The sequence below is a fragment of the Notolabrus celidotus genome, chromosome 19 (assembly GCF_009762535.1).
Source record: "Notolabrus celidotus isolate fNotCel1 chromosome 19, fNotCel1.pri, whole genome shotgun sequence".
NCBI lineage: Eukaryota > Metazoa > Chordata > Actinopteri > Labriformes > Labridae > Notolabrus > Notolabrus celidotus.
The window spans coordinates 9407107-9423612 of record NC_048290.1 but is presented as its reverse complement, the minus strand read 5'-3'; the positions used below and the strand labels follow the sequence as shown (position 1 = coordinate 9423612).

General features: G+C 42.2%; 1 protein-coding gene across 1 annotated transcript in view; it reads left to right on the top strand.

Annotated features, from left to right (window-relative positions):
• LOC117830879 (astrotactin-2-like) overlaps positions 1–16506 on the top strand; it is a 484162-nt gene that overhangs the window by 429874 nt on the left and 37782 nt on the right. The window contains exons 19-20 of the mRNA XM_034709203.1: positions 10462–10595; positions 12509–12657. Coding sequence (XP_034565094.1) covers positions 10462–10595; positions 12509–12657 — 283 coding nt within the window. The remainder of the gene's footprint in view (positions 1–10461; positions 10596–12508; positions 12658–16506) is intronic.

Genomic DNA, 16506 nt, shown 5'->3' with positions numbered 1-16506 from the left:
TCTAATATGAAGCACTTTAGGTTCTGGGTTTGTATGAAAGGAGCCATGTGAATAATAACCTTTATTTAAAGCCCCTGTGAGTAGTTATTTAATGGTTAAACATACTGAAATGAACAGATGCCTTTTAATGACCTACAAACACAAACAAGACCATCAAGGACAAGACTGACTATACCTCTACAGATATGGTACATATATTTGAAATACCTGTCACCTATGTGGGGGGATGTAGGTGTAAAATGGGTTCAACGCAGGAAGAAAACAGCCTTAATTTACTTTTTTCACAGCAAATATTCCCAATGGGTGATACATTTGACTGTGAAAGCAGGGTAGGATGAGATTTTTTGACAGAAAACACTACTTACACTTTACCGGAGAGAATCAGCAAATATGTAAGCAGTGAAGCTTTGCCTACAGGGGGCGCCAAAACTGACACATGCAGAAAGTTCCTAAAGGTGCTTTAAAGACCGTTAGTAAAGAAGTGTGGTCTTGTTTACATTTGAACAGCCCCATAAGAAATGGAAAAGTCTTTCCTTGGGGTCTAAAAGGGGCTGCATTCCCACAACAACACAAAAATCACTGAAAACGCTGTAGTATGCATGCCACACCAGTATGTGGCGGTATCACTTTTTGAACACCAACGAAGAACAGGCTTGGTAGAGTCAGCAGCACAAACACAGCTTGGTAGTCTGCCATTGTTGTCATCATCCTTCTATCCCCACTTGGCTATTTGACTGGGAATTGAAGAGGATACATGTATTGATAGTTCAAGTGGCAACACAAGGTGGTGGCTTTTTCAAAACAAATTCACTCTGCAACCCTTTTTTTTTTTTAATTTTGTGATTTTCAATCACTCAAATGTGGTTTAACAGTTTACTGTCTCTATTGAAAAAGTTTCTGTGTAAACAGGGCCTAAGTTAAAAAGTGTTTCACAAAGGCAACTGAATAAAGCAGACAGGTCAAAAAGTTAAAAAAGAATGTTTAAGACATTGCTATCTCAGACACTTATATGTCCGCCTTTTCAAACACACCTTTATTGGAAAAAAGAAAAGGTAAATACCAGTAAAGCAAAGTTTAGCAAAATTATGTGTCATGTGTTTGTGATGACATCAAGAGAGTCCAGTTTCCTTGACGTGGGGTTGCATGATGTTCTTGTCAATAGTAAGTGTATTAGCCACATGATATCATGGTCAGCACAGCCCCTTTGTTGAGAAACTTTTAGGAGAATGGAGAAACACTTGTGTCATGTCTGCTAATAAAATAGGATTTCTGACAGCAAAGTAAAGAGTTGATCATGTTCTAAATAGAGCATACACTCACACTGACATAAGTATTTGGGTTGGAGTTTTGTATAGTTAGCTAAATTATGAGGTAAAGTTGACCCTGTTTGATCATTTGACCCCAGTTTAAAAATGCAGAACTGTTCCTTTAAAGAGGCAGAGAACGACAGAAGAAGAGACTGGTGTAACAAGTTCAAAGAGTTTTTTGAATCATGGGATTAAATGATATGATTATAAACCCTAAATGTATGTACATGATTATGTGTTAAATGTTTCTACAGACGGACGTTAACCATAAATGTGTAGATAATTAATGCACAAACATTAAGCCGCTCTGTGGGAAAAGATACAATCTGTCCTAATACCTCAGGTAGGTGGATACTTGTTTCACAGGCTCATTCCCTTCCCATGCCATATAATGATGGCGTAATGCTCTCATACTGTACAGATACATCGTCTGCTGCAGTTGGAACCAGTCACCTCTAGGTGGCATTAGTTGGTTAAGTATTATGAGTGGAAATGAACACTGTAATACAGGGGGGCATAAAAAAGATGACATCATAGTTTTCTCCTCTTGTGGGAAAGTCGATGTGTGAGATTTGTGTGTATGTGTGTGTCAAAACAAGCATACAGAGATGAATGTAATATCAGCTTAATGGCCACATTTATGATTCATCCTGTATGAAAGTCTTTGGGTCTTGATGCAGGGAAACTTCATCATATTAGATTTCTTTTCCATAAGGTAATTCAGGAGAGGGCTCTGGCTTCACTTGACATTTAAATTGCCATGTTTTGCTCTGTTTGGGCTTCATCTTGACATTGTTTTGCTACCTAATATCCGGTGCATGGCTTCTCTGTGCAGTTTGCTGGTGACTCACTCCCAACACACATGTGTGAACCCCCATAGGGAGCAGACTGGTTCATGCCCACCCCCCCCAATCAAGCATCTAATTACCTTAGCTTCTGAAATTACTGCGGGCAACAATAATACCAGAGGCATAAAAACACACATGTATATGTTTATGCACTCTCACACACACGCACACACATGCAACAAAGCCCCCTGTACGTGCCGCCCATAACAAGCACCACAGCCCCAAAGAAAAGAAGGCACAATCAATAGCAGACGATCCCTAGCGGGCCTCATCGATAGCTAAACGTGAGGATGAGCAAAATGTCTTTTTTCCCTCTCCTCCAAACACCTCGCTTTCCATCCTCCTCTCTCCTCCCTACCCAACCCGTGGTCTTCTGGGGCTGTAAAGGAGTGAGATGTATGAGGAGGAGAGGGAGGAGGAGGAAGAGGAGGAGGAGGTGGAGGAGGAGAAGGGGGTAGACTGCAGTGGATCGCTCTGGCAAGCCCTTTTGAGGTAGCTGGAGGTAGGATTATTAGCTTCTTATTGATGTCATCGACCTCTTGGGAGGGAGGGGAGTCCATCACTCTGCTCCCTCTTTTTCCTCTCCTTCGCTTCGTACTCTTGGCCGCAGCCGCAGCTCGGGCACATATTGCATTAGAGACGAGCGACACAACAACCTGCCACACGCACACAACTACCCATTCTCTCTCTTTTTCTGTCTTCGTGTGTGTCCGTCTCACACACACTTTTGCGTGAGAGTCTCTTTCTACTTGGCTGAGTCTATCTGGAAAGACAGATGCCATGGTGCAAAAGCTTTCTCAGAGATGAGGTTCTTTTTTTTTTTTTTACTTTCAACCCCCTGAAGATATCAAAATAGACCTTTAGTAGTCCAGCGGTCTTACCTTTATGTGCATAAATATTTGTATGCATATGCACATGTCTTTGTATGCCCACTATCAGGTTTACAAAGACCTGTCACTCCATGATTGGCTCCCTCCCTCCCTCCCTCCCTCCTCTCTTGGCTACCTGCATCTTTCAGTGGCCTCTCCCTGGCTGCCTGACTGTCTGACAGGACATGTCATGTCCCTTTCACATAAATCTCCTCATTACAAAGCCAGAAGTGGATTTTGTTACAAAGTGAAATTACCCCCTCTTTAAAAAGGCCACTACCAGGACTGAGAAGAAAAAGAATTTAATTGTAGAGATAGAAGAACTGCTGTCTTCTAAGCTTGCTGTGCAGCTCTGTCAAAGAGGAGAGGAGAAAGTTTTTCTTTGTACATGTGCCCAGCGATGACATAACCACTGATTAGTTAAGGATTTGGGGATTTGGAAAATTATACCTGGAAGACTGATAGTATCTGCAAATATTTGTTAGTTACCTTAATGTTTCCTAAAAACATGTCCCCAAATAGAAAGCACACAAACAACAAACAACACAAAAACATGTTGTTTCACTTACCTCATGTGGTGTCTATCCATGCTGGTTTATTTTGGTTTGAAGTGTCCAGATTTTAAGATGTCTGTCCCCAATGTAATGAAGATAAACTGAAAGTGGTCTGCGGTGCTTAAAGCATTGAAACGTGACATTTAAAAAATTCAGCAGCAACATCTCTCTCCAAAAACAATGCCCCCTCCGGATTACCCACAGTCCCTCCTCAGGAAGCAGCAGTTCCAGTGGAAACAATGAAAAGCACTCGCTGATGCATTCATCAGATGTATGTATAGCAAAGCGTGTAGATACTTTTGGAAGGAAAGGTTTTAGGTTTACTCTTTTTTGTTTTGGTTTGCTAGTTTCTTGGTTCTTAGGGCTTGGCTTGCTTTAAACCAGGTCTTGACTTGAATTCGACTGGAACCGGTCTTGGAATTGGCTTTGGACTCGACCAAGGTGGTCTTGCTTACAGGCCTGGCATGTGTGCACGCAAATACACACACGCACACAGATACTCCCCTGTTTTAGTGCCAGAGAAAAATAACTCAGTGGATAAATAAATAAGCTCACGCCTGTGAAGCGTGCCAGTGGTCCTATGTCCTGAATTGCTTTGACTGAATTATGGCAAACCTTTTGAACAAATTGGTTGCGAGTCTAATAGGTCGGAATGCTCTATATCTTGGCGTGTGGAGGCTGTCATGCTCTCACCATAATACACTTCTGCAGCCTCTTACAGGGACGTGTCTAGGATGTTGTCAGTGTGGGCAGGTGGAATCTGAAATTAAAGAGCTAAGCAGTATTATGCACAATATATGTATAGCACATTTGCAACAGGGATCTCGTTAACCACTACAGTATGAACCTATTTGTAAACTAAAATAACACTGAACATCTCAAGGTGGGGATTTTAGAGTTTACCTAGCATCCTGTAAGACTGCGACGAGCATTTTCTATCATTCTATAATTTTAAGATAAGATAAGATAAGATAAAATACTCCTTTATTCAACAGCAGCCCCCACAACGGGGAAATTCATGGAGTTACAGCAGCAAACAAAAAGGTGTACAGTACAAGAATTTCAACAAGAATATATATATAAAAATATATATTCATCAAAGACGACAGCTTGGCCATAATTCTCCTGTCAGCCACCACCTCCACAGGGTCCAGGACTGAGCTGGCCTTCTTCACTAGTTAGTTCAGTCTTGCTCTCCTGTGTCCTGTCCGCCCACAGCAGGTGAAATCCTTCCAATGTGGCATTCGTGTCCGGTGTTAGCTCTGTTAGCATGATGCTACTCTGCCAGTATTGCCTCTGGTGCTGGGTTAGCTCGTCCACCTTATTGTAGATAAATCTTACATTCCCATAACGGTGGGTGGAAGGACAGGCCGATGTCATCTTTTTTAGCTTGCACCTCAGTACCTGCACGTCGTCCTTGCCTCCTCAGCTCGCAGGGAACATGAGGCCTAGCACCGTTTAGCATCAACATGCTATGGGATGCTAACAGCTGATCTCGTATGTAAACAATGTTACCATGGATACACGCAGGATCTCCGGACACAGACAGGAACAAAAATAGCAAAAACACCACTGCAAACGTAGCCAGTTTGGTGTCGATGGCCAACAAATGAGTCATTAAAATTCATGACAGGCTCCAAATACAAAGATAACTGAACAGATATGAAAAAAAGTTGAAAAAAAGAACAACAAAGAGAGAGCTGCTGCAACAAGCAGCCACTCGAGCGGCGCTAAGCAACGGGAAAAAAAGTATTTGAATGTTACCACCAACAGGTTGCCTAATGTATGCTCTGACATTCAGCTCAATTAGACAAGTAGTGTATCTAAAATAAAATAAAAATAGTTGGGGGAAAAACACTTTTTGAACCAAGGACTATCTCATTAGTTCTACGATGACTTCATGCTTCTACAGAACATCAAACAGATTCATAGAAACTATCTTTGGCCACTCAACAGTCCTTTCTTCATTTTATTAGATACAACTTGCTGAAAGAAAGTTTTACTGTTTAATTTTTGTAGACATGTGTTGATTCTACTAATTGGAGATTTGGGGAGTTTAACAGCAAAAGTTCATAAAGTTAGTGCTTTTCTATAAGGACTATATTGCTTTTTAAGCTGGGTATATACAAAACGGCAACCAAGTGTATTTTGTAACAAACTTCTGGTCGATAATTCACTGATTGCTTCAACAGAAGAACAGATGCTTCCTGTATTCCATGGAAAACGGACTACATACGATTGTCCAACAACCAAATTGACCCTTAACCCCTCTTCCATATCACAAAGATAGACTCAACCAAAACAGCCTCCAAGCAATCCCGGAATTCAGCTGCTATTGCCTGACATTGATGTATAACCTCTGGAAATGATAGCTAACTTTCCTTTGACTTAGCTCTTGATAAGAAAAAATAGGGTCAGAGTTGAGGGCGAATGTTTGAGAACTGGTGTTGAATTTTCTAGCAAGCTGAATTGACTGGTGAAGAGAGTTGGTATGGTGTATTGGTTCTTTTGTTATCAACATGGACTGTTCTGTCCATTGATACACTTAAGCTCAGTTTTTCAACTACTCCCTCCCTAAACAATTAGTGACATTGGCAAATAATGAGTTATGTTTCCTCAATGCTTCCCTTTGAGCAAAAAATATCTTTAGCATTGTTTTCTTGAACACTATTTGTTTGTAAGTGTGTAATTTTGACTTGTAGATGTCATAGAAAAAGGCAGAATACATTTCTTCAGTTTATTTGTTTAAGCACTTTTGAATTCAGGCAATTGACAGCTACCAGACCTGTAAGCTAGCGGTATGACTAAGCATATTCTGTTTTTGCGAATTGTGGTCCCAATTTGTGCCTGAATGTCTGCCTGTATTGATTTTGATTATGGAGATTTAGCTTTGTTGCAGTTTTGCTAAGCGTAAATTCTACAATGACTGTCAAAAAAAACGTACACCCTGTGCTTATTGGAGGACTGGGAACTGTTAACTTGCTGTCATACTTTGAATAAAAGCAACTCATTGTTTATGGACTGTTAAATGCATAAAGCCAAGGCTGAAATGCAACTGGACAATACTTGTCAGACTATAAACTAGAAGCAGATCACTTTTGACACCAAAAGATGATGTGTTAGGCTACAAATTGTGCATTTTTATTCTAAATCTGGCGATAGAGATTAGCAAGGAATGACTCAAAGGCTGAAGTGATTCCAAAAACAGTTTGGTGAGTTAAGTGTTGAAGATGTAGGACATTACGGGCAGAGTATGATGAGATTGAGTAATTTTAGATTTTTCAAAGGAAGATGTCCTAACCTGCGTGTGTGTTAGCTAAGCAGTTAGCAAGCTTGTGTCAAGGAGAAATGTTTTCTCATTAATTTCAACTGACATTGATCATTCGGGAGTTTTTCTGTATAGTTTTATATTTATATAAGTCCTGGTATTGTTGACGCAGGTTTTCTTTCAATATATAATGGAAACAGATTAGTCAACGTAGTTAGGTCGGGAGGTCAAGGTTAAAACATCCTCGAAGACAGTTAGACGCCCACAAAACCAATACCTGTGTGAGGGTTCTCCAATGATATGGCAATCCCCCATCAACCTCTGGGTGAACCAACCCTCCAGCTGCCCCCTGTGTCCTATTTCCTGGAAATACTACTTGTGACGTGGTTCCTAGAAGCAGCCCATTGGTTCCTTTGTTAACACCATTAGCCCTGAATGATTGGAAAGGATACATAAATGCACAGACACACACACTCAGACACACACACACAGAAAGACATAGACACTTAGGTCACTATTGATGGTGTCCTGTGTGTGCTGACTTAGACTCTTTACCACCACTCGTGATCATCTGATAAATCAATACTGCGGGCCAGCTGGCCAGTGTTTTCATCTATTAGCCTTTGAAGACGGACAGTAATATGGTCGGCTTAGACTAGACAAACAGATTAATAGATTGAAGAGGTCACAATGGCCTCTGTTCACTTCTTGTAAGTCATGACAAGCTTCTACGAAAGTGAAAGGTCCAAACAGTATTTTGGTGCCAGTGAGTCTGCAGGGCCTGAATGATGTAAAGGCCTGGAATCTGCGGCTTGAGTTGTTGCTGATGCTCAGTCAGTGGCCTTGCTGTTCAGTGATGTTGTCTTCTGTTTAAATACATTATGGCTCAATTTGCTCAGTATTGAAAAGGTCAATTGAGATGAATTGAGAAGTATCTGTGAAATGGTAGAAGTATGTGTCATTGTAACCAAAAAGGTGTATCAGAAGTTCATGATGTGAAACGTTAATTCATCATTACTGTCTGACTCTGTTACAGTCAAAGCTCAGGCTGGAACTTCTTTGTCAAAACACCTGATTTTCTGATATGAAACACCATGGATAATGTGTGTCTTTACCCTTCCACTGAATGCATATGGATCTATAGTGTTCTGGGAAATGCATGATCTGTGGTTAATCAATACAGTGTAGGGTATCCTTCACTTTTTTCCAGCTTAGGCTTATCTGTGTAACTGCATTAAAAACAGAACTCCTCTCTCCTGGGCTTTCCAGAGTGTCTGCACATCTCACTTAAAGGATTCTCCTTACTGGCCCTAGCATTTTTTTCTAACCAGCAGCAGCAGCAGCAGCAGGATACACCTTTGACATATTATCACCTTAAATGCATTAGTGTGATATCACTTTTTCTTGTTTTTCTCCAAATCCTCATCTCTGTTACCTCCCGTGCCCCTCGCACAACCCCCACCTCAGTCTCGAAAACCACAATTAGATTCCCTGTTTACCCAGTAGAGACTGGCTTGCATTTCTCTTCAAACATAAACACGGCGGTAATCGCTTTGTCTATTTTTCACATGTGCGGCCGTGCAATCAAGCGCACAGACCCATATGGGGTTTTTCTAGGAATTCGGTGATAGTAAACTCGGCCATCCTGCGGTCGCTCTCTCTTTTGCCCCCTAGCAGCGCTGGTCACTTCTCATTTCTCATATTTGTCCAGTCGATGTGCGTGCCTGGGCCTCAAGTCTACGTTTTTTTTTCTTTGTCTGTGGCCTGCATCCCATCGACATGAGGTGGCAAGACCCCTGCTGCTGTTGTTTTCTGGCAGCAGTTAGCCACATGGGTTCAAGCACGAGGGGAGAAATGTAATTACCTTTTTCCTCTTTTTTGGATTTCCAGGGGGTTATCATATGGCCGTGGATTACAGTGCTTACCTTGCCCCTTTAATAACTGTTCCCTTTGCATGCTCATTTAGAAGTGTTTTAACTGGAGGATAAAAAAGGCAAGCTCTGAATGCTGAAGGATCCTGATCTTGCCTTGTGGCAAGGTGATGACTGCTAAGAGAGTTTGGAGTCTCCTTTTTTCACACGTCTGCCTCCTTGTTGATTTTTTACAGTCCCATTTCCTTTGCTCATTCTTTATTTCTCTCCCTCTGTCTTCCTCTGCTACCCATTTAGGTCACTTTCACTCCCCAGATCCTTCGCCTAGAGTGAGAGCAAGTTGTACTGAAAGAAGTCAGTTCCCATGAAAGGCTGTTGAGCCTCCATTACAGCTAACAATGCAGTGTTGTGGAAATGCTAACATCAGCTTCTGAAGGGCATACCCTGACTCTGTCTTTGGCTAAACTGCCTCTCTTTCTGGTCAGGGCTATGCCTCGAAGTCATCTCAAATGTCACTCTCACTAATCAACACGCTGCAGAAATATTCCTCGGCATCTTTCCAGCGAAATGAAACAACCAACTGTGGAAATCAATCTTTAATTGGAGCGTTTGTTTGAGTGCTTTTATTTCGCATTGACCAGAATGTGTGCGGTTGTCTTAAAGATGTGTGTGGTCTCATCAGTTCCTTTGCATTCGGATAAGTGAATGTCACGGTGTGCTGGAACAAAAGGAGTGGCTTCTCTATGCTTTCCGTCGGATGCCTGGTACGCAGTGATAATGTTCCTGCGTGTTTCCAGTGTCCTATTTTTGTGACTATGATCAACTGTATCTCCAAAGTTGCCTGCATGAGGCAGCACTGCCAACCAGTTAGAGCACATAAATAACTGAGTGCTCCATTGATCCATAGTGTGACAGGGGGAGCCAGAGTGCTTGCGAACTCCCTTGAACTCACTCTCTATCATGCCTGTGGCTTTAGGGAAAGCCCTGACATTATACTTTATTGCTTTGACGGTTATATTGGCATTTTGCTGCCTTTTAGAGGATGACTGAGCTTCTGCCTTTGATTTTTCTTTCACCCGTTAATGAAGCAGCACAAGGAGATGTTAGGAGATGATGTCATCTCCTAACATTCCCCCCTCCTCTACCCGCCTTTCAGGCCGACAGCACTGCCGACTGATCCTTACCCACACACACACACACACACACACACACGCACACCTACACACACACACACACACACACACACACACACAGGCATACGCAAAGAATGGAGGAGGTGGGGAGTGTCACAGCTTTCACACCTCCATCATAAAAGTAACAGTGCATCTATGATATCACAGTGTAAGCCTGTCGATGTTAGTGAGATGTTCCTGCCTCCCGGTAATTGGGAACGGCGGGTATAAAAAGGTCACTCTGTAGGTGTGTATGTGTGTGTGTGGGGGTGGGTGTGTACTTGTACTTCTGTCTTTGTGAGGCCGGTGTTGGATTCTAGACTCTCAAAAGGAGGACCTATTTGCAAAGTGGGGACTGCTTTATGAATAGGATATTAATGTTGGGCTGTTTTAAGACAAGAACAAAACAATATAGAATAGACAGATGTATAAGGATGTGTGTCTGTGTGTGTGTGGGGGGGGGGCACTGGTTGAGATGGTGGGCTGACATGGGGGGTTGGGTTATCATAGATGGACAGGAAGCACATGATCCAAGGGATAATTGCATTTCTCTCACCTGTTACCCTTTACAGGCCTTCAAGAGCGCCACAATGAGCTCATACTGGTGTGCCGGAAAGGGCGATGTCATTGATAACTGGTGTCGCTGTGACCTGAGTGCCTTCAGCAAAGACGGCCTGCCTAACTGCAGTCCCCTCAGGCAGCCAATGTAAGTGTGAGGTGACACCATGACACCTAGGGATTCATGCACAAGAGAGATTTCATGGATGCATGCTCTGATGCACCACAGGCGCACTCACAAACGCACGTGGACACGCACATGCATACACACTTACCTGTCCCCGCTGACTCCTGGGGCACTCGAGAAACTTGTAGACACAAGCACAGTCCCCAAAGTTGTAATAGCTGTCAGTCGGCTCTTACACTCCTCTGAAAGGAACATGCTCTCATTCAAGGTGTCCTAATAGTACTCTTGAGGATTTTTGTGAGTCATCGGCCCTAGCCATTGTTACCCTGAGAACTTTTTAAGAGAAACAGGACTTTGAAAGGGCAATGCTTCTGAGGATTAGGCTACAACGAAGCCGATTAATTTAAGAATGAAAGTAAAAAAAGCTTTTAAGCAGTTTGTCTTTGAGAATGAGCCTGCAGCAACATTTATTGGGCACTACACAAGAATACAAGCATAGCTATAGGCAAGGATGAAATATATTGTTTTGGCAGGAAAAAATTATAGGTCCATTCCTTTATTTGCATCCACTGTGTGACTCTTAGCAATGTTTTGCCCCACACTATCAGCTTTAGTGAGATATAAAGATTCTAACTGTGTATATTCAACAAATTTCACATCATGTGTAGGGGCGTGCCTTGAGGGGTTGCCAGGGGTGACCTGGGCCCCCTGAAATGTGATCAGCCCCCTAGCTGCCATGTTAACATCCACCCAAAATATGTTGTTAGCTAACATGGATTATGTTAGCTACTGTATATGGACTGTGTTGCAACAGGCAAAAAATTAGCGCTTAGACATGAGTCAGCATAATGAGACTAGCTATAAGGATAGAAACCATGATTGAGAAAAATATATTTGACGTGTATTTCAATGTTATAGTTTGGCCTCTTTTCCCTCCGTTAACTTAACAGTGGGTGGGGCTTATGACCTATACTGCAGCCAGCCAGCAGAGGGAGCTCCAAATCTTTTGGCCTCAATAAAAGATCTCACTTGGCGTCTATTTTAATACGCAGTCTATGGTTTAAACACACAAAGATTTATTATGTAATGAATCCCAGATCAAGTATTAACATCAAAACCTCAGCTTTTGACACAAAGTCCTAAAAATCTGCTGATAAATATCACGAGATATTATCAATATCTACATAACAGTTACTAAATGCTCCTTGTGTTGAAATTGGTCTTAAATCCTTTGCAATAATTTACCAAAAGTACTGGTATTAGGGACACTCACAAGTATACTTGAGACTTAGATTATGCTCCACAAGTATTGCACAAACAGTTTGAAGGGCTTTTATGGCAGTTTTGGTATTGTTTTTGTGGCCTGTGGTTTTGTAATTGGAGAGGAAGGGCCTGGTGCCACAACCAGAGTTTTGGTCAGGCTTTCCCTGGGCTTATGCTTGCTGGCACGAAAAGGGCAAGCAAAGAGTCACTGCAGAAGCCAAATCTCCGACTCGAGTCTGCGCTGAAGTGTAAGGCCATGAGAATGGAGCCGAGCAGCACGCTCTTTATGACAGCTGGGTAAAACACTCTCTTAGCCATTGTCACAGACACAGCTAGAGGGCAGGCAAAATGGAAATACAGTTCTTTTATCTCTTCTGAAGGATTAAAGAGGAAAAATTGCTCATGGAACACTGCTGGAGAACAGGTGGCTTTGGAATGCTGTTTCGTTTGAAGCTGTTTTTAGCCGTCCTGTTGTCCAGTCATATATTTTGGTGGAGGTGTGATACTCTCTATCCTAAAACAAAAATCCATTTAGTAATAGGACACATTCACACTCATTAATAATTTGAAATTACAGATGATGAAAAGCACTTGAGCTAGCCTTTTGTTCATATTGTTAATGATCTTACTTCTATGTTTTAAACCTTGTCTTCTTTTTGTTGCTGTGATAGTTTGCGTTTAGCCCCTTACCTGGAGCCCTCGAGCACAATGGTGGCCCTGGAGTGGATGGACGTGGAGCCTCTGATTGGCTGCAAAGTTGCTGACTACATCATCCAGCATAAACGGGTGGAGGATCCCTCAGAGGCAGAGATCTACACAGGTAAGAATACTGAACTCCAATTGATTGGTTTAATATGTATCGATTCAGATATGCAGCTAACATGAATTGAGCATGTCTGTTGGCTTGAATTCCATCAAGTTTTTAAGGTTTCAGCTCTGATTTTGGCAGCCTCGTGAACTTTAAAGCTCCTGTGAGGATTTTTTGGCTGGTTATGAAACATACTGAAATGAATGCTTATGCCTGGCAAGTTTAATTTATTCTCCAGCAGTTTGACTGTAATTTCTAATGCCTGTAAACAGTGACACATGGAAGGTGACAGGTAAATCAATTGAAAGCTTGCAACCTGCCTAGTTAGCCTTTTGAGATAAATGGTGAGTGATATGTTTGACTGTTGAAAGACAGCCGGAGGAGATTTTTCCCTATAGAAAAGGCAAGATAAGCAAGGAGATAGAACGTACCATGTTGTCCAACACAAACTGAAAGCTTCTCACTGAAGCTTTAAACAGAAGAAGTACCTGCTTTACATAAAGAGATAGATGTTAATAACTAATTGTCCATCCATTCATTTCCTTCTGCTTATCTGGGGTCAGGCCTCGGTGGCAGTAGGCTAAGCATCCCTCTCTCAGTGTTGTTTTCCAAATCCAGCTGAAGGATTCTGAGGGTTTCCCGGGCTAAATGGGATTAGTAATTCCTTCAGCAAGCTCTCTAAGGGAGACATTCAGTGGTTCAGGCGTCCTGATCAGATGACCAAACCACTGGGATTGGAACCACCCTGGTAGATGTAGAGTAATAGCTCTACTCCAAGCTGACTTTATCTCTAAGGCTTAGACTAGCTACCTTTCGAAGGAAACTTATTTCAGCTGCTTGTGTTCACAATGTCATTCTTTCGGTAACTACCCAAAGATGCAGAGTGAAGGATTCTGGCACAACTTCATCTACTTTGTGGTGCACAGAGAGGGAAGGGAAGTCTGACGGGATCAAAACTCCAATGACACTCCAACAACTTTATTCTCAGACCAATGCGTTTTGGGTTGTGGCCTTCATCAGGGTCAGAGCAGAACATACAGCAGACAACGTTTAAATAGAATTGGTTGAAGACTGAAAAACAGTCTGAAACATCCAATGGTATGCATCCAAATACATGACAGCCAACTACCCAAAGCTCATGACCAGAGGCAAAGCATTGGGACATAGACCGACTCGTTGATTGAAAGCTTTGCCTTGAGGCTTAGCTCCCTCTTCACCATGACAGTCTGATACAGCATCTGCATTACTACTAATGCTGCACCAACCCATCTGTCAATCTCATGGTAATTTCATCCCCATTCGAGAACAAGAATCCAAGATACTAGAACTCCTTGGAGCAAAGACTCACTCCCGACAGAGGGAGCAATCCACTGTTTTCCAGCAGACTAATTCATTGTCATTTGAGATTATTTCATGATTTTAGGAAACTTATTTCCAACATTTCATTATATATTGCTCAGAAGTTGATAAGGATCCATGCTTTAGATCAAATTGGAGCTGAAACAAGATACTCTAAAACACCTTGTCCAATCTTTTCTGCGTTTTCTCCTCCCAAAAGTGTTCTTTGATTTACAAAATGAAATGGGAATGGGGATGAGAGCAGACATCAGAGTTAGATCCCTTTCAGAGATAAAATAATAAAGATGCTTGATGAGTTGACGTACAGAGTTAAAGTTAGAATTGGAGGAAATGAGGTTAAACTTTTGGTCTGGATACAGAACAGAAGAAGGAGCACTCAGTGAGGATGGGAGAAGATGACGTCGGGCAATTTATCAAGTGCCATAAATGGTGCCGACCATTGTGCTGTAGGGCTCAGGGAAGTGGTCATGGTTGTGACAAGAGGCCGGGGGTGAGTCAGAGGAAGGGTGATAGGAAGGAATTTAATAATATTAGAGAAAATGAGGTGGTCTGGAAGAAGCTGGCTTTAGTCATTGGGAAGTATGGACAGGGCCATCCATCACCCCTGGGAGGAGTGCTGATAAAGCGTGGGCACCAGCAATGGAAGAGAGGGTACAGACAGTTAGACACAGGCATGCTGGCAGAGGTGAGCTAGGAAGGGGCAGATGGTGTGGGTGACTCACTGTGCTATGTGCCAGTCACCACTATAAATCATGTCATTAGAGACAGTAGAATACAGATTAGAAGCCATTGTCTTTGTCTTTTGTCTTCTCTCTTCCCTTTATGTCTGTCACTCTCCATCTCTAACCGTTAGTCATGTCTGTCTTGTTTACTCTCAACTTGTTTTATAGTACGAAGATGAAGCTCAAATACAACTTTAGTGGATAGGTTGCTACATATTTGTTCAGTATATGACCCTCTCTGAGAAAAGTAGTGGGTGCTAATTGGCAGGAAACTTTGGCAGACTCTAAGCTCTGCCTCAGTGGAAACATCATATATCATGAACCATATAGGTACGTATCTGGGTAGCTCCCACTTCCACTGCAAATACTCTGAACTGCAGTCACACAAAACCTTCATTGTTCTCCAAAAACGCCAGGATCAAGATTGCTGATACAAACTTGGAAGGCACCACAAGGGTCGATTTATGAAATAATAGGGGCCTCTTAAAACGATGAGATCTTGTTCTCTGGACTCAGCAAATAAAAGCCATAGCGTTTGAGAAGTGTCATTTTCTCACACTTACTCTGACTTATTTTCAAATTATTGGATTTGTACTCCCCGTACCCACTGCTGGCTTCTTATTTAAGGACCAACATATGAGGCACATTGAAGGGAAGTCAAAGTCTGTGTAGCAGAACCAAAAGCTGTGATAATAAAAGTCTAGTTTGGCCTCCTGCACACCTTGAACGAAGTAACTAACCTACCTCAAGTTGTAAAGCTCAATCATTCTTTGATGCTTTGCACTTAGTAGTTCACATTGTAGCTTTCACACACATTCCCTTGTGAACCAGTCTTCTATTGTTGGCCTCTGAGCAGCTCTAATGGAGCACTTTTTGGATAAATACATGGGTAAATACCTTGCTCGGGGGCATCTTGGTGGTTTTCTGGAAAGCAAGTGTTGCTCCTTCATTTTCCCTGATCATATTTTCCAAGAGACTGTGTGTTGATTTGAACCAGTGAGCTTGCAGTCAAGCCTTCTTCAGCAACATCTCAGGGTGGGTCCACACTAAAGGATTATTCGGCTTATTTACAGTGAACCAAATTTGACAACCTAGACCATGGCATAGGAAAATCCTCATCTAAAGCTTAGACAAGGACGGTGTTTGGCAATATATGGCAGTATGAGGTGTTACAGGGAGTATATTATGGAAAACAAGCAGTTGTACAGTTGATGCGTTATTGAGTGCAAATGAAGCACATAAAGGGTACTCCTCCCTGTTTCACCATGTTCATGCAATCAGATTGCACCATTTGCAACCCATTTTGAACCCCAGGCTGGTTTAATGTTAGATATTTTCTAACACAGTGCAAACAATATCTTCCAGAGTTGGATCTGGAGCATTTAAAGTCAGTCCATTTTCCTAGAAAGAAATAAACAAATATCAAATTAGAAAAAAAAAAATCTGGGTAAATATAAAAAAATAGATCCCCAGGCTGCAATATGGGCTGAGATAAACAAGTACAAAGGACAGTTACATGGACTGTGCCATTGAAATCAGAAGGCAGATGAGACACAGATGGTGTGGTGGAGACTTTGACCATCCACTTACATCGTCAGTAATAACGGCAGCCCAAGCGTCCAGCGGATGGGATTCAGCCGTCGCCGGCATCAATAGAAGCTGAGGCTGCTTCCACATCCATTGCCAAGTTGAAACAGTGCTTCGGGCTAGTGTCTGAGAGAGAGAGGAAAGATAAACAGACAGCCACACACACACACACACACAAACACACGCACACTCA